Genomic DNA, 23,093 nt, shown 5'->3' with positions numbered 1-23,093 from the left:
TACAGGGGACACGCGAATGGGCGTAATCGTCATCAAGCAATCGCCACAACAACAACAATGATAAACAATGACATTATCTATAATAACAATGATAAACAATGACATTATCTATAATAACAATGATAAACAATTACATTATCTATAATAACAATGATAAACAATGACATTATCTATAATAACAATGATAAACAATGACATTATCTATAATAACAAATAAAATTGATTGATGGGGATGGTGGTGGCGGTGGTTTTAGTAAAATATAGAAAGCTCACGATCGTCACACACGGAGCCCTGTCCAGTGATGACTCTCTCACTCACTCCCTCTCTCTATCATACACCTCTCTCTCTCTCTCTATCTCTCTCATTATCTCCCTCTCTCTATCATACACCTCTCTCTCTATCTCTCTCATTATCTCTCTCCCTCTCTCTATCATACACCTCTCTCTCTCTCATTATCTCTCTCCCTCTCTCTATCATACACCTCTATCATACACCTCTCTCTCTATCTCTCTCATTATCTCTCTCCCTTATCACCTCTCCCTCCCTCTCTCTCCCTCCCCCTCTCTCTCTCTCTGTCTCATTATCTCTCTCCCTCCCTCTCTCTCCCTCCCTCTCTCTATCTCATTGCCTCTCTCTATCATACACCTCTCTCTCTATCTCTCTCTCTCATTATCTCTCTCCCTTATCACCTCTCCCTCCCTCTCTCTCTCTCATTGCTCTCTCTCTCTCTGTCTCATTATCTCTCTCCCTCCCTCTCTCTCTCTGTCTCATTGCCTCTCTCATTGCCTCTCTCCCTGTCCCCCCTCTCTCTCTTTCGTCTTCCACGCTGAGCAGCACCGGCACCCCCGCTATCGATTGAGCGTCAATCATTGGTGATCTATAACCCGTGATCTACAACCCGTGATCTATAACCCGTGATCTATAATCCGTGATCTACAATCGAGAGAGACAAGGAGAGATGACAGATCGATATATAAAACTCAAACAACACAAAAAATATAAAAAATAATGAACCAGTTGCACCAAAACCCACACAAAGTTACTGAGCACACGAACAGAGACCACCCCCTAGCCCCTCCCCCTAGCCCCTCCACCCCTATCCCCTCCCCCCCTAGCCCCTCCCCCCGTGATGACGACGATGATCGTGATGACGACGACGATCATAACAACACCACCAACACCACCACCAACACCATCACCACCACCACCATCAACACCACCATCAACACCATCACCACCATCAACACCACCACCATCAACACCACCACCATCACCATCAACACCACCATCAACACCACCATCACCATCAACACCACCATCATCACCAACACCACCATCATCACCACCATCATCACCACCAACACCACCACCATCACCACCACCACCATCACCATCCATGTCCTCACACATCGAGTGGTGACTCTGCACTCCCCCCATGTAGACCCCCCCCGCCCCTCCCCTGCCTGACCCCCACCTAGGTTTACTCAGCCCGAAACCCGGCCCAGCGCACTGCGACTTAGCGCCACGCCGCACTACAAACCCGGCGACCTGGGTTCGATTCCCGCTCACGACCATCAACACCGCCGATAGAGATGACCTGATCTGGTCCAGGGCCTCCCCTAGGTCGACTCGGCCTCAACTGAGTGCTACCTGGTGTAGCTGTGGTGTGTGGTGAACATCGCCAGCACTGGGGGAGAGACAAAGGCGGCCGGGCGTGGTGCTGGTAGCCACCCACCCCCTCTGTGTGTGTGTAGGTGCTGCTACTCGCTACTCACAGCACTTGCCCCTACAGCCTGCTAGAGACAGAGACACACAGAGACACACAGAGACACACAGAGACACAGACACAGAGACACAGTGCCTGGGTTCGAACCATGGGTCTGGGAGTCTCTCTCTGTGAGTCTCTCTGTGAGTCTCTGTGTGTGTGTGAGTCTCTCTCTGTGTGAGTCTCTCTCTGTGAGTCTCTCTGTGTGAGTCTCCCTGTGAGTCTCCCTGTGTGTGTGAGTCTCTCTCTGTGTGAGTCTCTCTGTGTGAGTCTCTCTCTGTGAGTCTCTCTCTGTGAGTCTCCCTGTGAGTCTCTGTGTGGTGTGTGAGTCTCTCTCTCTGTGAGTCTCTCTCTGTGAGTCTCCCTGTGAGTCTCCCTGTGTGTGTGAGTCTCTCTCTGTGTGAGTCTCTCTGTGTGAGTCTCTCTCTGTGAGTCTCTCTCTGTGAGTCTCTCTGTGAGTCTCTGTGTGTGTGTGAGTCTCTCTCTGTGTGAGTCTCTCTGTGTGAGTCTCTCTCTGTGTGAGTCTCTCTGTGTGAGTCTCCCTGTGAGTCTCCCTGTGTGTGTGAGTCTCTCTGTGTGAGTCTCTCTGTGTGAGTCTCTCTCTGTGAGTCTCTCTGTGTGAGTCTCTCTGTGTGAGTCTCTCTCTGTGAGTCTCTCTCTGACCGAGTGACTTGCTGAGTGACTGGCTGAGTGACTGGCTGAGTGACTGGCTGGCTGAGTGACCGAGTGATTGGATGGCTGAGTGACCGAGTGACTGGCTAACTGAGTGACCGAATGACTGGCTAACTGAGTGAACGAGTGACTGCCTAACTGAGTGACTGGCTAACTGAGTGACCGAATGACTGGCTAACTGAGTGACCGAGTGACTGGCTAACTGAGTGACTGGCTGACTGAGTGACTGACTGGCTAAGTGACTGAGGGGGGGGGGGCGGGGCACTGAGGGGGGGGGGGAAGGGAGGGAGTGACTGGCTGAGTAAGTGACTGAGTAAGTGGCTGAGTGACTGGCCGAGTGACTGGCTGAGTAAGTGGCTGAGTGACTGGCTGAGTAAGTGGCTGAGTGACTGGCTGAGTAAGTGGCTGAGCAAGTGACTGAGTAAGTGACAGAGTAAGTGACTGAGTGACTGGCTGAGTAATTGGCTGAGTAAGTGGCTGAGTGACTGGCTGAGTGACTGGCTGAGTAAGTGGCTGAATGACTGGCTGAGTGACTGGCTGAGTAAGTGACTGAGTAAGTGGCTGAGTGACTGGCCGAGTGACTGGCTGAATAAGTGACTGAGTAAGTGGCTGAGTGACTGGCTGAGTAAGTGGCTGAGTAAGTGACTGAGTAAGTGACAGAGTAAGTGACTGAGTGACTGGCTGAGTAATTGGCTGAGTAAGTGGCTGAGTGACTGGCTGGGTGACTGGCTGAGTAAGTGGCTGAATGACTGGCTGAGTGACTGGCTGAGTAAGTGACTGAGTAAGTGGCTGAATGACTGGCTGAGTGACTGGCTGAGTAAGTGACTGAGTAAGTGGCTGAGTGACTGGCTGAGTAAGTGGATGAGTAAGTGACTGAGTAAGTGACTGGCTGAGTAAGTGACTGAGTAAGTGACTGAGTGACTGGCTGAGTAAGTGACTGAGTGACTGGCTGAGTAAGTGACTGAGTGACTGGCTGAGTAAGTGGCCGAGTGACTGGCCGAGTGACTGGCTGAGTAAGTGGCTGAGTAAGTGGCAGAGTAAGTGGCTGAGTAAGTGGCTGAGTAAGTGGCTGAGTAAGTAGCTGGCTAGTGGCTTGCTAGAGGACTGCGTGACCAAGTGGTGAATGGCCGAGTGACTGGCCGAGTGACTGAGTGACTGACTGAGTGACTGACTGAGTGACTGAGTGACTGACTGAGTGATTGCATGTCCGAGTGACTGAGTGACTGACTGAGTGACTGACTGACTGACTGAGTGACTGACTGACTGAGTGATTGCATGTCCGAGTGACTGAGTGACTGACTGAGTGACCGAGTGACTGAGTGACTGACCGAGTGACTGAGTGACTGACCGAGTGACTGAGTGACTGACCGAGTGACTGACTGACCGAGTGACTGACTGACTGACTGAGTGAGTGAGTGACTGAGTGACTGACTGAGTGACTGAGTGACGGTGAGTGCTGGGTGGTGTGGCGAGGTGGCCTGGTGAGTGGTGAGGGGTGAGTGGTGAGGGTGAGTGGTGAGGGGTGAGTGGGTGAGTGGTGAGTGGTGAGTGAGTGTGTGAGTGAGTGAGTGGTGAGTGGTGAGTGGGTGAGTGGTGAGTGAGTGAGTGGTGAGTGAGTGGTGAGTGGGTGAGTGGTGAGTGGGTGAGTGGTGAGTGGTGAGTGGTGAGGGGTGAGTGAGTGGTGAGTGTGAGTGGTGAGGGTGAGTGGTGAGTGCTCCCTGCTAGAGGCCGTTGCTGCTACGCTGAGTGAGTGGTGAGTGGTGAGGGTGAGTGGTGAGTGGTGAGGGGTGAGTGAGTGAGTGGTGAGTGTGAGTGGTGAGGGTGAGTGGTGAGTGCTCCCTGCTAGAGGCCGTTGCTGCTACGCTGAGTGAGTGGTGAGTGGTGAGTGAGTGGTGAGTGAGTGGTGAGTGGGTGAGTGGTGAGTGAGTGAGTGGGTGAGTGGTGAGTGGGTGAGTGGTGAGTGGTGAGGGGTGAGTGAGTGAGTGGTGAGTGTGAGTGGTGAGGGTGAGTGGTGAGTGCTCCCTGCTAGAGGCCGTTGCTGCTACGCTGAGTGAGTGGTGAGTGGGTGAGTGGTGAGGGTGAGTGAGTGGTGAGTGGTGAGGGTGAGTGGTGAGTGGTGAGTGCTCCCTGCTAGAGGCCGTTGCTGCTACGCTGAGTGAGTGGTGAGTGGGTGAGTGGTGAGGGTGAGTGAGTGGTGAGTGGTGAGGGTGAGTGGTGAGTGGTGAGTGCTCCCTGCTAGAGGCCGTTGCTGCTACGCTGAGTGAGTGTCGCCTTGCTCAGCTCCTCTGACGAGGAGCGACTTTTGTTCAGCATCTTGGGCCCACGCCGCAGCAGACGCTGAGCCTCCTGGAAGGTGACCAGCAGCTCCTTTCGCCACTGCACAAACTCCGGCTCGCTCTGACCGTGGTGGGGGGGGGGGGAGTGGTGGGGGGGTGGTGGGGGGGAGTGGTGGGGGGGCAGTGGGGGGTACGCACGGTCATGGATGGTGACTAGACACATCGCTAGACACAGGTCCACTCACCCCACTCACCCACCCACCCCACCCACCCACTCATCCCACTCACCTCACCCACCCCACCCACTCACTCACTTCACTCACTCACCCCACCCACCCACTCACCCCACTCACTGACCCCACCCACCCACTCACCCCACTCACCCCACTCACCCACTCACTCACCCACTCACTCACCCACTCACTCACCCACTCACCCCACTCACCCACCCACCCCACTCACCCCCACTCACCCCACTCACTCACTCACTCACCCCACTCACTCACCCCACTCACTCACCCCACTCACTCACTCACCCCACTCAGTCACTCACTCACCCCACTCACTCACTCACTCACCCCACCCACTCACCCCACTCACTCACCCACCCTACTCACCCCACTCACCTCACTCACTCACCCCACCCACCCACTCACCCCACTACCCCACCCACTCACTCACCCCACTCACTCACCCCACTCACTCACTCACCCACTCACCCACTCATCCCACTCACTCACTCACCCCACTCACCCCACTCACTCACTCACTCACCCCACTCACTCACTCACCCACTCACTCACTCACCCCACTCACTCACCCCACTCACTCACTCACTCACCCCACTCACCCCACTCACCCCACTCACTCACCCCACTCACTCACCCCACTCACTCACTCACTCACCCCACTAACTCACCCACTCACCCCACTCACTCACCCCACTCACCCCACTCACCCACTCACTCACTCACTCACCCCACTCACTCACTCACCCCACTCACCCCACTCACTCACCCACTCACTCACCCACTCACCCCACCCACTCACCCCACCCACTCACCCCACTCACTCATCCCACTCACCTCACCCACCCCACCCACTCACTCACTTCACTCACTCACCCCACCCACCCACTCACCCCACTCACTGACCCCACCCACCCACTCACCCCACTCACCCCACCCACCCACCCACTCACCCACCCACTCACCCCACCCACTCACCCCACTCACCCCACTCACCCCACTCACTCACTCACCCACCAACTCACTCACCCCACCAACTCACTCACCCCACTCACTCACTCACCCCACTCACCCACCCACCCCACTCACCTCACTCACCCCACCCACCCACTCACCCCACCCACCCACCCACTCACCCCACTCACCCCACCCACTCACCCCACCCACTCACTCACCCCACTCACCTCACTCACTCACCCCACCCACTCACTCACTCACTCACCCCACTCACCCCACTCACCCCACTCACTCACTCACCCCACTCACCCCACTCACCCACTCACTCACACACCCCACTCACCCCACTCACTCACCCACTCACCCCACTCACCCCACTCACCCCACTCACTCACTCACCCAATCACCCCACTCACCCCACTCACTCACTCACTCACACACCCCACTCACCCCACTCACTCACCCCACTCACCCCACTCACTCACCCCATTCACTCACTCACTCACCCCACTAACTCACCCACTCACCCCACTCACTCACCCCCACTCACCCCACTCACCCCACTCACTCACTCACTCACCCACTCACTCACTCACCCCACTCACCCCACTCACTCACCCACTCACCCCACCCACTCACCCCACCCACTCACCCCACCCACTCACCCCACTCACTCATCCCACTCACCTCACCCACCCCACCCACTCACTCACTTCACTCACTCACCCACCCACCCACTCACCCCACTCACTGACCCCACCCACCCACTCACCCCACTCACCCCACCCACCCACCCACTCACCCACCCACTCACCCCACCCACTCACCCCACTCACCCCACTCACCCCACTCACTCACTCACCCACCAACTCACTCACCCCACCAACTCACTCACCCCACTCACTCACTCACCCCACTCACCCACCCACCCCACTCACCTCACTCACCCCACCCACCCACTCACCCCACCCACCCACCCACTCACCCCACTCACCCCACCCACTCACCCCACCCACTCACTCACCCCACTCACCTCACTCACTCACCCCACCCACTCACTCACTCACTCACCCCACTCACCCCACTCACCCCACTCACTCACTCACCCCACTCACCCCACTCACCCACTCACTCACACACCCCACTCACCCCACTCACTCACCCACTCACCCCACTCACCCCACTCACCCCACTCACTCACTCACCCCAATCACCCCACTCACCCACTCACTCACTCACTCACACACCCCACTCACCCCACTCACTCACCCCACTCACCCCACTCACTCACCCCATTCACTCACTCACTCACTCACCCCACTCACTCACCCACTCACCCCACTCACTCACCCCACTCACTCACTCACTCACTCACCCCACTCACCCCACTCACCCCACTCACTCACTCACTCACCCCACTCACCCACCCACCCACTCACCCCACCCACCAACTCACTCACCCCACCAACTCACTCACGCCACTCACTCACTCACCCCAATGACCCCACTCACTCACTCACCCCATTCACCCACCCACCCCACTCACCCCACTCATCTCACTCACCCCACCCACCCACCCACTCACCCCACTCACCCCACCCACTCACCCCACTCACCCCACCCACTCACCCCACCCACTCACTCACTCACCCCACCCACTCACTCACTCACCCCACTCACTCACTCACTCACCCCACCCACTCACTCACTCACCCCACCCACTCACTCACTCACCCCACTCACTCACCCCACTCACTCACTCACCCACCCCACTCACTCCACTCACCCCACTCACTCACCCCACCCACTCACCCCACCCACTCACTCACTCACCCCACTCACTCACTAACTCACTCACTCACTCCACTCACCCCACCCACCCCACTCACCCCACTCACCCCACTCACCCCACTCACTCACTCACTCACCCCACTCACCCACCCACCCACTCACCCCACCCACCAACTCACTCACCCCACCAACTCACTCACGCCACTCACTCACTCACCCCAATGACCCCACTCACTCACTCACCCCATTCACCCACCCACCCCACTCACCCCACTCATCTCACTCACCCCACCCACCCACCCACTCACCCCACTCACCCCACCCACTCACCCCACTCACCCCACCCACTCACCCCACCCACTCACTCACTCACCCCACCCACTCACTCACTCACCCCACTCACTCACTCACTCACCCCACCCACTCACTCACTCACCCCACCCACTCACTCACTCACCCCACTCACTCACCCCACTCACTCACTCACCCACCCCACTCACTCCACTCACCCCACTCACTCACCCCACCCACTCACCCCACCCACTCACTCACTCACCCCACTCACTCACCTCACTCACTCACTCACCCCACTCACCCCACCCACCCCCACCCCCCCCACCCCCCCACCCCCCCCCACCCCCCCCACCCACCCCCCCACCCACCTCACACTGCAACACAAATTGCTTCCCTCCCTTGATCCGCAGCAGGACACACTTCTTGTCCTTCACCTGCGTCTCCTCCACCGCCTGCATCTGCTCCATCGTCAGCAGGTTTTGCTGCACGCATCATCATCAGCACCATCATCATCATCAGCACCATCGTCATCATCAGCACCATCGTCATCATCATCATCAGCACCATCATCATCATCAGCATCATCATCAGCACCATCGTCATCATCATCATCAGCACCATCATCAGCATCATCATCAGCACCATCGTCATCATCATCATCAGCACCATCATCATCATCAGCATCATCATCAGCACCATCGTCATTATCAGGACCATCATCAGCACCATCGTCATCATCATCATCCCCGGCAGTGACATCATCAGCACCATCATCACCATCAGCACCATCATCACCAGCAGTGACATCATCATCATCAGCACCATCATCATCACCAGGCCAGCCTGGTGATGATGATGGTGAGTGTGGTGTGTGGTGTGTGTGGTGTGGTGAGTGTGGTGAGTGTGGTGAGTGTGGTGTGTGTGTGGTGTGTGTGGTGTGTGTGGTGTGTGTGGTGAGTGTGGTGTGTGTGGTGTGTGTGGTGTGGTGTGTGTGTGTGGTGTGTGTGGTGTGTGTGGTGTGTGTGGTGAGTGTGGTGTGTGTGGTGTGGTGAGTGTGGTGTGTGGTGTGTGTGGTGTGTGTGGTGTGGTGAGTGTGGTGTGGTGAGTGTGGTGTGTGTGGTGTGTGTGGTGTGGTGAGTGTGGTGAGTGTGGTGAGTGTGGTGTGTGTGGTGTGGTGAGTGTGGTGTGTGGTGTGTGTGGTGTGTGTGTGGTGTGTGTGGTGTGGTGAGTGTGGTGAGTGTGGTGTGTGTGTGGTGTGTGTGGTGTGTGTGGTGTGTGTGGTGAGTGTGGTGTGTGTGGTGTGTGTGGTGTGGTGTGTGTGTGTGGTGTGTGTGGTGTGTGTGGTGAGTGTGGTGTGTGTGGTGTGGTGAGTGTGGTGTGTGGTGTGTGTGGTGTGTGTGGTGTGGTGAGTGTGGTGTGGTGAGTGTGGTGTGTGTGGTGTGTGTGGTGTGGTGAGTGTGGTGAGTGTGGTGAGTGTGGTGAGTGTGGTGTGTGTGGTGTGGTGAGTGTGGTGTGTGGTGTGTGTGGTGTGTGTGTGGTGTGTGTGGTGTGGTGAGTGTGGTGAGTGTGGTGTGTGTGTGGTGTGTGTGGTGTGTGTGGTGTGTGTGGTGTGGTGAGTGTGGTGAGTGTGGTGAGTGTGGTGTGTGTGGTGTGTGTGGTGTGGTGAGTGTGGTGTGGTGTGGTGAGTATGGTGATTGTGGTGTGGTGAGTGTGGTGTGTGAGTGGTGTGTGTGGTGTGGTGAGTGTGGTGGTGTGGTGAGGGTGGTGAGTGTGGTGGGTGAGTGTGGTGAGTGTGGTGAGTGTGGTGAGTGTGGTGTGGTGAGTGTGGTGAGTGTGGTGAGTGTGGTGGTGTGGTGAGTGTGGTGAGTGTGGTGGTGAGTGTGGTGAGTGTGGTGAGTGTGGTGAGTGTGGTGGTGTCGTGTGTGTGGTGAGTGTGGTGAGTGTGGTAGGGTGGTGAGTGTGGTGGAGAGTGTGGTGGTGAGTGTGGTGAGTGTGGTGAGGGTGCTGGGCTGGTGAGTGTGGTGAGTGTGGTGAGTGTGGTGAGTGTGGTGTGGTGAGTGTGGTGAGTGTGGTGAGTATGGTGAGTGTGGTGTGGTGAGTGTGGTGTGGTGAGTGTGGTGTGTGTGGTGTGTGTGGTGTGGTGAGTGTGGTGAGTGTGGTGAGTATGGTGTGTGTGGTGTGGTGAGTGTGGTGTGTGGTGTGTGTGGTGTGTGTGTGGTGTGTGTGGTGTGGTGAGTGTGGTGAGTGTGGTGTGTGTGTGGTGTGTGTGGTGTGTGTGGTGTGGTGAGTGTGGTGTGGTGTGGTGAGTATGGTGAGTGTGGTGTGGTGAGTGTGGTGTGGTGAGTGGTGTGTGTGGTGTGGTGAGTGTGGTGTGGTGAGTGTGGTGTGGTCTGTGTGGTGAGTGTGGTGTGGTAAGTGTGGTGTGGTGAGTGTGGTGGTGTGGTGAGTGTGGTGAGTGTGGTGGTGTGGTGAGTGTGGTGAGTGTGGTGGGTGAGTGTGGTGAGTGTGGTGAGTGTGGTGTGGTGAGTGTGGTGAGTGTGGTGAGTGTGGTGGTGTGGTGAGTGTGGTGAGTGTGGTGGTGAGTGTGGTGAGTGTGGTGAGTGTGGTGGTGTCGTGTGTGTGGTGAGTGTGGTGAGTGTGGTAGGGTGGTGAGTGTGGTGGAGAGTGTGGTGGTGAGTGTGGTGAGTGTGGTGAGGGTGCTGGGCTGGTGAGTGTGGTGAGTGTGGTGAGTGTGGTGAGTGTGGTGTGGTGAGTGTGGTGAGTGTGGTGAGTGTGGTGAGTATGGTGAGTGTAGTGAGTGTGGTGAGTGTGGTGGTGTGGTGAGTGTGGTGAGCATGGAGAGTGTGGTGAGTGTGGTGAGTGTGGTGTGGTGAGTGTGGTGAGTGTGGTGAGTGTGGTGATGAGTGTGGTGAGTGTGGTGGTGTGTGTGGTGAGTGTGGTGTGTGTGGTGTGGTGAGTGTGGTGTGTGTGGTGCGGTGAGTGTGGTGTGGTGAGTGTGGTGAGTGTGGTGTGGTGAGTGTGGTGAGTGTGGTGAGTGTGGTGTGGTGAGTGTGGTGAGTGTGGTGTGGTGAGTGTGGTGAATGTGGTGAGTGTGGTGTGGTGAGTGTGGGGAGTGTGGTGAGTGTGGTGAGGGTGGTGAGTGTGGTGAGCGTGGTGAGTGTGGCGAGTGTGGTGTGGTGAGTGTGGTGAATGTGGTGAGCGTGGTGAGTGTGATGAGTGTGGTGAGCATGGTGAGTGTGGTGAGTGTGGTGAGTGTGGTGAGCGTGGTGAGTGTGGTGAGTGTGGTGGTGTGGTGAGCGTGGTGAGTGTGGTGTGGTAAGTGTGGTGTGTGTGGTGTGGTGTGGTAAGTGTGGTGTGTGTGTTGTGTGTGGTGGGTGTGGTGAGTGTGGTGTGGTGAGTGTGGTGAGTGTGGTGAGTGTGGTGTGGTGAGTGTGGTGTGGTGAGTGTGGTGAGTGTGGTGAGTGTGGTGTGTGTGGTGTGGTGAGTGTGGTGTGGTGAGCGTGGTGAGTGTGGTGAGTGTGGTAAGTGTGGTGAGTGTGTGTGGTGTGTGTGGTGTGGTGAGTGTGGTGTGGTGGGTGTGGTGAGTGTGGTGAGTGTGGTGAGTGTGGTAAGTGTGTGTGGTGTGTGTGGTGTGGTGAGTGTGGTGTGGTGAGTGTGGTGAGTGTGGTGTGTGTGGTGTGTGTGGTGTGTGTGGTGTGTGTGGTGTGTGTGGTGTGTGTGGTGTGTGTGGTGAGTGTGGTGTGTGTGGTGAGTGTGGTGAGTGTGGTGAGTGCGGTGTGGTGAGTGTGGTGTGGTGAGTGTGGTGAGTGTGGTGAGTGTGGTGGTGAGTGTGGTGAGTGTGGTGAGCGTGGTGATGAGCGTGGTGGTGAGCGTGGTAGAGGTGAGCGTGGTGGTGAGCGTGGTGGTGAGCGTGGTGGTGAGTGTAGTGATGAGTGTAGTGATGAGTGTAGTGATGAGTGTAGTGGTGAGCGAGCTGGTGAGCGTGGTGGTGAGCGTGGTGATGAGCGTGGTGGTGAGCGTGGTGGTGAGCGTGGTAGAGGTGAGCGTGGTGGTGAGCGTGGTGGTGAGCGTGGTGGTGAGTGTAGTGATGAGTGTGGTGGTGAGTGTGGTGGTGAGCGTGGTGAGTGTGGTGGTGAGCGTGGTGGTGAGTGTAGTAGTGATGAGCGTGGTGAGTGTAGTAGTGATGAGTGTGGTGGTGAGCGTGGTAGAGGTGAGCGTGGTGGTGAGCGTGGTAGAGGTGAGCGTGGTGGTGAGCGTGGTGGTGAGTGTAGTGATGAGTGTAGTGATGAGCGTGGTGAGTGTAGTAGTGGTGAGCGTGGTGATGAGCGTGGTGGTGAGCGTGGTGGTGAGCGTGGTAGAGGTGAGCGTGGTGGTGAGCGTGGTGGTGAGCGTGGTGGTGAGCGTGGTAGAGGTGAGCGTGGTGGTGAGCGTGGTGGTGAGCGTGGTGGTGAGTGTAGTGATGAGTGTAGTGATGAGCGTGGTGAGTGTAGTAGTGGTGAGCGTGGTGATGAGCGTGGTGGTGAGCGTGGTGGTGAGCGTGGTAGAGGTGAGCGTGGTGGTGAGCGTGGTGGTGAGCGTGGTAGAGGTGAGCGTGGTGGTGAGCGTGGTGGTGAGCGTGGTGGTGAGTGTAGTGATGAGTGTAGTGATGAGCGTGGTGAGTGTAGTAGTGATGAGCGTGGTGGTGAGCGTGGTAGAGGTGAGCGTGGTGGTGAGCGTGGTAGAGGTGAGCGTGGTGGTGAGCGTGGTGGTGAGCGTGGTGGTGAGTGTAGTGATGAGTGTAGTGATGAGCGTGGTGAGTGTAGTAGTGGTGAGCGTGGTGATGAGCGTGGTGGTGAGCGTGGTGGTGAGCGTGGTAGAGGTGAGCGTGGTGGTGAGCGTGGTGGTGAGCGTGGTGGTGAGCGTGGTAGAGGTGAGCGTGGTGGTGAGCGTGGTGGTGAGCGTGGTGGTGAGTGTAGTGATGAGTGTAGTGATGAGCGTGGTGAGTGTAGTAGTGATGAGCGTGGTGGTGAGCGTGGTAGAGGTGAGCGTGGTGGTGAGCGTGGTAGAGGTGAGCGTGGTGGTGAGTGTAGTGATGAGTGTAGTGATGAGCGTGGTGAGTGTAGTAGTGGTGAGCGTGGTGATGAGCGTGGTGGTGAGCGTGGTGGTGAGCGTGGTAGAGGTGAGCGTGGTGGTGAGCGTGGTGGTGAGCGTGGTGGTGAGCGTGGTAGAGGTGAGCGTGGTGGTGAGCGTGGTGGTGAGCGTGGTGGTGAGTGTAGTGATGAGTGTAGTGATGAGCGTGGTGAGTGTAGTAGTGATGAGCGTGGTGGTGAGCGTGGTAGAGGTGAGCGTGGTGGTGAGCGTGGTGGTGAGCGTGGTGGTGAGCGTGGTGGTGAGCGTGGTAGAGGTGAGCGTGGTGGTGAGCGTGGTGGTGAGCGTGGTGGTGAGTGTAGTGATGAGTGTAGTGATGAGCGTGGTGAGTGTAGTAGTGATGAGCGTGGTGGTGAGCGTGGTAGAGGTGAGCGTGGTGGTGAGCGTGGTAGAGGTGAGCGTGGTGGTGAGTGTAGTGATGAGCGTGGTGAGCGTGGTAGAGGTGAGCGTGGTGGTGAGCGTGGTGGTGAGCGTGGTAGAGGTGAGCGTGTTGGTGAGCGTGGTGGTGAGCGTGGTGGTGAGCGTGGTAGAGGTGAGCGTGGTGGTGAGCTACTCACCCGTGAGTCACCCTCACCACGCCACTCGAGGCGGTTAGGGAAAAGGTAAAAGTATCGCCGCTGCCACTGGGTGAGGAATGGGTTGCCCAACTTCAGCATGTAGCCGTGCATGATGCAGTCTTTGCCGTGCGCATAGTCTGGGATCAATAACCAGGGGATCAATCAATCAGCAGAGGAATCAATCAGCAGAGGGATCAATCAGCAGAGGGATCAATCAGAAGGGGGATCAATCAATCAGCAGAGGCACCAATCAATCAGCAGGGGATCAATCAGTAGGGGATCAATCAGTAGGGGATCAATCAGCAGCGGATCAATCAGCAGGGGATCAATCAGGAGGGGGATCAATAAGTAGGGGATCAATCAGTAGGGGATCAATCAGTAGGGAGATCAATCAGGAGGGGGATCAATAAGTAGGGGATCAATCAGTAGGGGATCAATCATTCATCAGGAGATCAATCAGCAGGTGATCAATCAGTATGGGATCAATCAGTAGGGGATCAATCAGTAGGGGATCAATCAGCAGGGTATCAATCAGTAGGGGATCAATCAGCAGGGGATCAATCAGCAGGAGATCAATCAGGAGGAGATCAATCAGTGGGGGATCAATCAGTAGGGGATCAATCAATCATCAGGGTATCAATCAGCAGGGGATCAATCATCAGGGGATCAATCAGTAGGGGATCAATCAGTAGGGGATCAATCATCAGGGGATCAATCAGCAGGGGATCAATCATCAGGGGATCAATCAGTAGGACATCAATCAGTAGGGGATCAATCAATCAGTAGGGGGATCAATCAGCAGGGGATCAATCAGCAGAGGATCAATCAGTAGGGAATCAATCAGTAAGGGATCAATCAGTAGAGGGATCAATCAGTAGGGGATCAATCAGTAGGGGCTCAATCAGTAGGGGATCAATCAGTAGGGGCTCAATCAGTAGGGGATCAATCAGTAGGGGATCAATCAGCAGGGGATCAATCAGTAGGGGATCAATCAGTAGGGGATCAATCAGCAGGGGATCAATCAGCAGGGGATCAATCAGTAGGGGATCAATCAATAGGGGATCAATCAGCAGGGAATCAATCAGTAGGGGATCAATCAGTAGGGGGATCAATCAGTAGGGGATCAATCAGCAGCGGATCAATCAGAAGGGGATCAATCAATCAGAAGGGGATCAATCAGAAGGGGGATCAATCAGTAGGGGATCAATCAGTAGGGGGATCAATCAGTAGGGGATCAATCAGCAGCGGATCAATCAGAAGGGGATCAATCAATCAGAAGGGGATCAATCAATCAGAAGGGGGATCAATCAGTAGGGGATCAATCAGTAGGGGATCAATCAGTAGGGGATCAATCAGAAGGGGGATCAATCAGTAGGGGATCAATCAATCAGAAGGGGATCAATCAATCAGAAGGGGGATCAATCAGTAGGGGAATCAATCAGTAGGGGATCAATCAATCAGTAGGGGATCAATCAGTAGGGGGATCAATCAGTAGGGGATCAATCAGTAGGGGGATCAATCAGTAGGGGATCAATCAGTAGGGGGATCAATCAGCAGGGGATCAATCAGTAGGGGATCAATCAGTAGGGGATCAATCAGCAGGGGATCAATCAGCAGGGGATCAATCAGTAGGGGATCAATCAGCAGAGGGATCAATCAGCAGGGGATCAATCAGCAGGGGATCAATCAGTAGGGGATCAATCAGCAGGGGATCAATCAGCAGGGGATCATTCAGTAGGGGATCAATCAGCAGGGGATCAATCAGCAGGGGATCAATCAGTAGGGGATCAATCAGCAGGGGATCAATCAGCAGGGGATCAATCAGTAGGGGATCAATCAGTAGGGGATCAATCAGCAGGGGATCATTCAGTAGGGGTATCAATCAATCAGTAGGGGATCAATCAGTAGGGGATCAATCAGCAGAGGGATCAATCAGCAGGGAATCAATCAGTAGGGGATCAATCAGTAGGGGATCAATCAGCAGGGGATCAATCAGTAGGGGATCAATCAATCATCAGGAGATCAATCAGCAGGTGATCAATCAGTAGGGAATAAATCATCAGGGGATCAATCAGCAGGGGATCAATCAGCAGGGGGATCAATCAGTAGGGGGATCAATCAGCAGGGGATCAATCAGCAGGGGATCAATCAGTAGGGGATCAATCAGCAGGGAGAGACATTGAGAGTAGCTGGTGAGTTGTAGTGGTGGTGGCTGTGGGCAATTCTAAGTGAGTGGTTGAGCGAGTGAGTGGTTGAGCAAGTGAGTGAGTGGGTGAGTGAGTGGGTGAGTGAGTGAGTGAGTGGTGGGTGAGTGAGTGAGTGGGTGAGTGAGTGAGTGGGTGGGTGAGTGAGTGAGTGGGTGACTGAGTGAGTGAGTGGTGGGTGAGTGAGTGAGTGGGTGGGTGGGTGAGTGAGTGAGTGGGTGAGTGGTGGGTGAGTTAGTGAGTGGGTGAGTGGGTGAGTGGGTGAGTGAGTGGTTGAGTGGGTGGGTGGGTGACTGAGTGAGTGAGTGAGTGGGTGAGTGGTGGGTGAGTGAGTGAGTGAGTTGGTGAGTGAGTGAGTGAGTGGGTGAGTGAGTGGTTGAGTGAGTGAGTGGGTGACTGAGTGAGTGGGTGAGTGGTGGGTGAGTGAGTGAGTGAGTGGGTGAGTGGTGGGTGAGTGAGTGGATGAGTGGTGGGTGAGTGAGTGAGTTGGTGAGTGAGTGAGTGGGTGAGTGAGTGGGTGAGTGAGTGGTTGAGTGGGTGTGTGAGTGAGTGGGTGAGTGAGTGAGTGAGTGAGTGAGTTGGTGAGTGAGTGAGCGAGCGAGTGTGTGAGTGAGTGAGCGAGCGAGTGAGCGAGTGGGCGAGGAGGTGCGCGAGTGGGCGAGCGGGTGAGGAGGTGAGCGAGTGAGTGAGTGGGTGAGTGAGTGGGTGAGTGAGTGAGTGAGTGAGCGAGTGAGTGGGTGAGTGGGTGGGTGAGTGAGTGGGTGAGTGGGTGAGTGGTGGGTGAGTGAGTGAGTTGGTGAGTGAGTGAGTGAGTGGGTGAGTGAGTGGTTGAGTGGGTGTGTGAGTGAGTGAGTGAGTGAGTTGGTGAGTGAGTGGGTGAGTGAGTGAGTGAGCGAGTGAGTGTGTGAGTGGGCGAGTGAGTGAGCGAGCGAGTGAGCGAGTGGGCGAGGAGGTGCGCGAGTGGGCGAGTGGGTGAGTGGGCGAGTGAGTGAGTGAGTGGGTGAGTGAGTGAGCGAGTGAGTGAGTGGGTGAGTGAGTGGGTGAGCGAGTGGGTGAGTGGGTGAGTGAGTGAGTGAGTGAGCGAGTGTGTGAGTGAGTGAGTGTGTGAGTGTGAGTGAGTGAGTGTGTGAGTGAGTGGGTGAGTGAGTGGGTGAGTGAGCGAGTGAGTGGGTGAGTGGGTGGGTGAGTGAGTGGGTGAGTGGGTGAGTGGTGGGTGAGTGAGTGAGTTGGTGAGTGAGTGAGTGAGTGGGTGAGTGAGTGGTTGAGTGGGTGTGTGAGTGAGTGGGTGAGTGAGTGAGTGAGTTGGTGAGTGAGTGGGTGAGTGAGTGAGTGAGCGAGTGAGTGTGTGAGTGGGCGAGTGAGTGAGCGAGCGAGTGAGCGAGTAGGCGAGGAGGTGCGCGAGTGGGCGAGTGGGTGAGTGGGCGAGTGAGTGAGTGAGTGAGTGGGTGAGTGAGTGAGTGAGCGAGTGAGTGAGTGGGTGAGTGAGTGGGTGAGCGAGTGGGTGAGTGGGTGAGTGAGTGAGTGAGTGAGTGAGCGAGTGTGTGAGTGAGTGAGTGTGTGAGTGTGAGTGAGTGAGTGTGTGAGTGAGTGGGTGAGTGAGTGGGTGAGTGAGCGAGCGAGTGAGCGAGTGGGCGAGGAGGTGCGCGAGTGGGCGAGCGGGTGAGGAGGTGAGCGAGTGAGTGAGTGGGTGAGTGAGTGAGTGGGTGAGTGAGTGAGTGAGTGAGCGAGCGAGTGAGTGGGTGGGTGAGTGAGTGAGTGAGTGAGCGAGTGGGTGAGCGAGTGGGTGAGCGAGTGAGTGAGTGGATGAGTGAGTGAGTGAGTGTGAGTGTGTGAGTGAGTGGGTGAGTGAGTGAGTGAGCTGGCGAGGAGGTTCCTCCGTACCCTCCTCCTGTCCCAGGAGCTTCTTGGCACGCTTGCGAGCCTCCAGCTTGTCCGTGTCCAGGTTGACGGCGTCGTGGACGGTCTCGGCCACCTCCTGCTGCCAGCGCTCCGAGATGACCAGCGGGAAGTTCTTGTACAGCTCCTGGTCACTCTCGAGCAGCTGCGGAGCGGGGAAACGGCGGGGATTACACAGACTCACGCTGACGCACACTCACTCACTCAGACACTCACTCACTCACTAACTCACTCACTCACACACTCACTCACTCAGACACTCACTCACACACCCACTCACTCAGACACTCACTCACTCAGACACTCACTCACTCAGTCAGACACTCACTCAGACACTCACTCACTCATTCAGCAAGTCACTCACTCACTCACCCACTCAGACACTCACTCAGCCACTCACTCAGACACTCACTCAGACACTCACTCAGACACTCACTCACTCACTCAGCCACTCACTCACTCAGCCACTCACTCACTCAGCCACTCACTCACTCACTCAGCCACTCACTCACTCAGCCACTCACCCACTCACTCACTCAGCCACTCACCCACTCACTCACTCAGACACTCACTCAGCCACTCACTCACTCAGACACTCACTCACGCACTCACTCCCTCACCCGCTCAGCCACTCACTCACCCGCTCAGCCACTCACTTACCCACTCACCCACTCACTCAACCGCTCAGCCACTCACCCGCTCGCTCACCTACTCACCCGCTCGCCCGCTCGCTCACCCACTCACTCGTTCGCTCACTCACTCACCTGCTCGCTCACCCACTCACCCGGTCGCCCACCCACTCACTCACCCGCTCACTCACTCACCCGCTCGCCCATCCACTCACCCGCTCGCCCACCCACTCACTCACCCGCTCCCTCACCCACTCATCCATCCACCCAATCGCTTGCTCAATCTCCCACTGTCTGCGCTCCCCCTTAACCCCACCTTGACCCCCTTGATGACCCATGACCCCACCTTGACCCCCTTGATGACCCCTGACCCCACCTTGACCCCCTTGGTGACCCCTGACCCCACCTTGATCCCCTTGGTGTCCTCCTCGTCGAAGGAGCCGATGTCGAAGGCGTCGGCGGCGTTCACCTCCCCCCGTGGGGGGATCAGGGGAGGGGGGTACTGGACCAAAGACAAACACACACACATACATACACACAGTGACACAGTGATACACATAGTGACACAGTGACACACAGTGATACACATAGTGATACACATAGTGATACAGATAGTGATACACACACACACAGTGAGACACACACACACAGTGACACACACACACACAGTGACACACACACACACAGTGACACACACACACACAGTGACACACACACAGTGACACACACACAGTGACACACACACACAGTGACACACAGTGACACACACACACAGACACACACAGTGACACACACACATACACACACACACAGTGATACACACACACAGTGACACACAGTGATACACACACAGTGACACACACAGTGACACACACACAGTGATACACACACAGTGATACAACAACAACAACCGCCATTCGCCACTAAGTGGCGGTGACGTCACCACGACGCTTGTGCCAGGCTATGTGCACCCTGAGGCCACGTGAAGTGTCGAACGCCCGCTGGCAGGTCACGGGGCAGACCCAGGTGCCACGGGTCGACTGACTGAGATGACTGGCTGATGCACCACCTGTGCCCCCTACTGTGCCAACCTGCTGTGCTTTAGCCACCCGGCGCTCCGCTCGTTGTTGTGAGCGTCGCTCCTCCGCCCTCCGTTGTTGTTGGAGGGCGACTATCTCCAACTGCCCAGTAGCATCCTTCACGAGCCTCCTCCACAGAGGCCGATTTTGACACCGCTGGTACCAGTCATCGGCAAGTCCACTCAACTCCACGTCCGCCTGTACCACATCACTCCATCTCTTCTCTAGCCCGTGCCGCGCCCGCTTAGCCCCCTCAATCCGGCCGAACAAAAGCTGTTTCGGCATGCGGTGGCTGGGCATGCGGGCTACATGACCCAGCCATCGCAGCCTTGCCCGCCGGAGGAGCTCACCGATGGGACCTTGCCCAGATCTTTCAAGGATTTGTGAGCTTCTCACACAATCCAGTCTGGTTAAACCCAGGATGGATCGTAGGCAGGCCAGCCTAAATGTTTCTAACTGGCGAAGATGATCCATTAGGGGGGTCCACGTTTCGCAAGCGTAGAGAAGGGAGGGAATGACCGTGGCCGAGAAGACCTGAAGCTTAGTGCGGAGCGACAGACCAGGTAGCTTCCACACAGCGTTACGCAACCGATGAAAAGATATTGCCGCTCGACTGATTCGGAGTGAGACCTCTGCTGTTAAACTGGAGCCAGTCATAAGCACACTGCCCAGGTATGGGAAACTCTCCACTTTCTCCACAACTGCCCCATCACCGATTGGGAGCCGTGGGGGTGGAGTGTCCGATGGTACAAAATACCCAGGCAGGTGCTTAGTTTTGGTGGGGCTGATGGTAAGGCCCCATCTCTTAGTTGCACACTCCAGTCTCAGCAGCAGTGCCTCCAACTCCTCCTCTGAATGAGCAGCTATTACCAAATCATTGGCATACATAACATGGTTGAGCAATAGGGAGCCATCCCTTGACCGCACCCGGGCATCGATCAGCCTCCCATTATATCTGTACCATATGGAGATTCCCCCGGTACAGCTATTGAAGGCTTGATGAACTACGTGGTGAAAATAGATGTTAAATAATGTGGGAGCCAGAGGACATCCCTGTCGCACCCCAAGGTGTACAGGGAATGGCTCTGACTCCCGGCCACGTAGTTTTACCCGGGCCCGCTCACCATCATGAAGGTCCTTAATGATCGTGAGCAGAGGGTCAGGTACTCCAAAAGCACGAAGAACGACCCAGAGCCCAGGCCTACTGATGGTATCATAGGCCTTGACCAGGTCAATAAAGCAGAGATGTAGGTCTTCTTGGAATTCCCTACACCTCTGCTGTAGCAAACGGACAGAAAATATGGCATCTGTGCAGGACCGCCCTTTCCTGAAACTGCATTGGGGCTCCGCAAGCCTCTCCTCAGCGTGCCTGGCAAGGCGATGCTGAATAATCCTTGCCAGGACCTTTCCCGGCACACTGAGGAGTGAGATGCCCCTGTAGTTGTTACAGTCTGTGCGGTCCCCCTTCTTAAAAAGGGGGACCACCAGGGCATCCTTCCAATCCTGCGGAACCATCCAGTGGTCCAGACTGTTGTTATGATGTCATATAGGGCAGTCTGTGCACAAACGCCACCCTCCCTCAGCATTTCGCTTGGGAGATCATCTCTGCCCGGTGCCTTTCCTGGTCTCAGACTCCGGATCGCCTTCAGTACTTCCTCAACAGATGGCACCTCAGCCAGCCACTCACAGGGGGTGACTTCTTCTTCCATTATTTGAGGCACCGCAGCCTCAGCAGGGTTATCCTCACTTTGTGCCACGATGTTTTCCTGGCTGAGGAATTTTCCCTCCCCCAGGACCTCACAGAAATGCTCAGCAAATCTGCAAACCTGTTCCTGGGGGTCGGAGATTGGATCACCGTTTTTTCCCCTAATGATGGTAATAGGTGTGGCGCTGCAGGTTACTTTTTTGATGGCGTTAAATAGAGATTTGTGATCACGGGCCACTGAGGCAGACTCCATCTCCTCAGCAACCCGCGACCACCACCCATCCTTGCAGCGCCTCACGGCTCTCTGAACCTTCTGTAGCCGATGACAGTGGGCCTGTCGCTTTTTCTCTGTCAGCCAGGGTCTCTAGGGAGGTCTGGACCGCGTACCCAAAGCAGCCATTGCAGCTGCATGAGACACAGTCCTAAACCTCGCCCATTTACCCTCGACATCAGGAGGAGTGGGGGACGATGCCAACCCCAGCCGCAAGCGATGATGAAATTCTCGCATGCAACTTTCATCAGATAACTGAGACCAGGCCACTTTAGGTTGGAATGGGGTCCTGGGTGTACACCCACCACCGGAGTGGAAGAATGGTAGGCGCATCTTACAGATGACTAGTCGATGGTCAGAGGGCAGATCAGCTCCACGGTAGGTCCTAGTGTCAAGGACATGGGCTCGCATCCGCTGGTCCGTCACTATGTAGTCCAGTAGATGTTCTTGCTTGGACCAGGCATGCATCCATGATGTTGTGTGGATGCGCCGATGCCGGAACAGCGTGTTGGTAATTACAAGCCCATGGGCTGCACAAAAATCTAGCAGCCTCCTACCGTTGTTATTGAGCTGATCTGGCTCATGCCCTCCAATCACTCCAGACCAGGTGCCAGCATCATGACCAACTCGGGCATTGAAGTCACCCAACATGATGACTCTATCCCGAGGTACCACTTTAGCCAGCAACTGTGACAGGAGGTCATAGAAGGCATCTGACTCATCGGCCTTGCCTGCATCCCTCCACGGATGTTCGTCTTCGGTGGGGGCATAAGTAACCACGACCACCACTCCTCGCCTCCGGTTGATGGGAAGGCGAGCCCAAAGTAGCCTGGGGCTTACAGCTTCCCACACCTCACCGCCACGCTCCCACGCCCCCTTCATTCTTTTGTTTAAAAGAAGAGCCACACCCTGTTGTTTGGCATTCTGCTGCCCCGAGTAGAAGACTGTCCACCCCTCATGGTGGCAGGAGCCAGAACCGGTCCACCGGACCTCCTGAATGCCACAAAGATCAAGGCGGTACCGGTCCAGCTCCCGACAGAGGAGTGGCAGCCTCTCCTCCGCAGTGAGTGTTCGAACATTCCACGTGGCCATCCGTAGTGGCATTTCGTTGTTTCTGGAGGAGCCCCGAGGGTAGATATTCAATCTCCTGGCTCTGCCAAATGGGGTTTGGCCAGGAGACGTCATAGACGCCTGTCCCCCCGGGGCCTCCGGCACAAGCTTATTAGTTACACACATGTACACACGCACACGTACACACACACACCCTTATCCTCTCTCTCACCTTGAGAAGGTAAATCTGTTGCCAGTCGATGCCAGCGAAGAAGGGATGTCCTTTCACTTCCACTGCCCTGGGCGGGAGGGAGACACGGGTGGGTGGCTGAGTGAGTGACTGACTGAGTGGGTGAGTGAATGGGTGAGTGACTGAGTGAGTGGGTGAGTGAGTGAGTGGGTAAGTGAGTGAGTGACTGAGTGGGTGAGTGAGTGGGTAAGTGAGTGAGTGGGTGGGTGAGTAAGTGAGTGAGTGAGTGACTGAGTGGGTGGGTGACTGAGTGAGTGGGTGACTGAGTGAGTGGGTGGGTGGGTGACTGAGTGAGTGGGTGACTGACTGAATGGGTGACTG

At 56.0% G+C, this 23,093-nt stretch overlaps 1 protein-coding gene across 1 annotated transcript in view; it reads right to left on the bottom strand.

Moving 5' to 3' along the window:
* Window positions 1–61: 61 nt before the first annotated feature.
* Window positions 62–23,093, bottom strand: part of LOC116938077 (G protein-coupled receptor kinase 3) — a 46,767-nt gene continuing 23,735 nt past the window's right edge. The window contains exons 9-14 of the mRNA XM_076064174.1: window positions 22,755–22,821; window positions 18,824–18,919; window positions 17,774–17,933; window positions 13,689–13,825; window positions 8,373–8,486; window positions 62–4,835 (exon numbers count right to left, since the gene is read on the bottom strand). Of these exons, the coding sequence (XP_075920289.1) occupies window positions 4,674–4,835; window positions 8,373–8,486; window positions 13,689–13,825; window positions 17,774–17,933; window positions 18,824–18,919; window positions 22,755–22,821 (736 nt within the window). The 3' untranslated portion in view covers window positions 62–4,673. The remainder of the gene's footprint in view (window positions 4,836–8,372; window positions 8,487–13,688; window positions 13,826–17,773; window positions 17,934–18,823; window positions 18,920–22,754; window positions 22,822–23,093) is intronic.

Source organism: Petromyzon marinus, unplaced genomic scaffold (genome assembly GCF_048934315.1).
Source record: "Petromyzon marinus isolate PM22_M1 ecotype Great Lakes invasive population unplaced genomic scaffold, UKy_Petmar_22M1.pri1.0 PM_Scaffold_351, whole genome shotgun sequence".
Taxonomy (NCBI): Eukaryota; Metazoa; Chordata; class Hyperoartia; order Petromyzontiformes; family Petromyzontidae; genus Petromyzon; species Petromyzon marinus.
The sequence above is the reverse complement of the archived record's forward strand: the minus strand, read 5'-3'. Positions and strand labels throughout refer to the sequence as shown.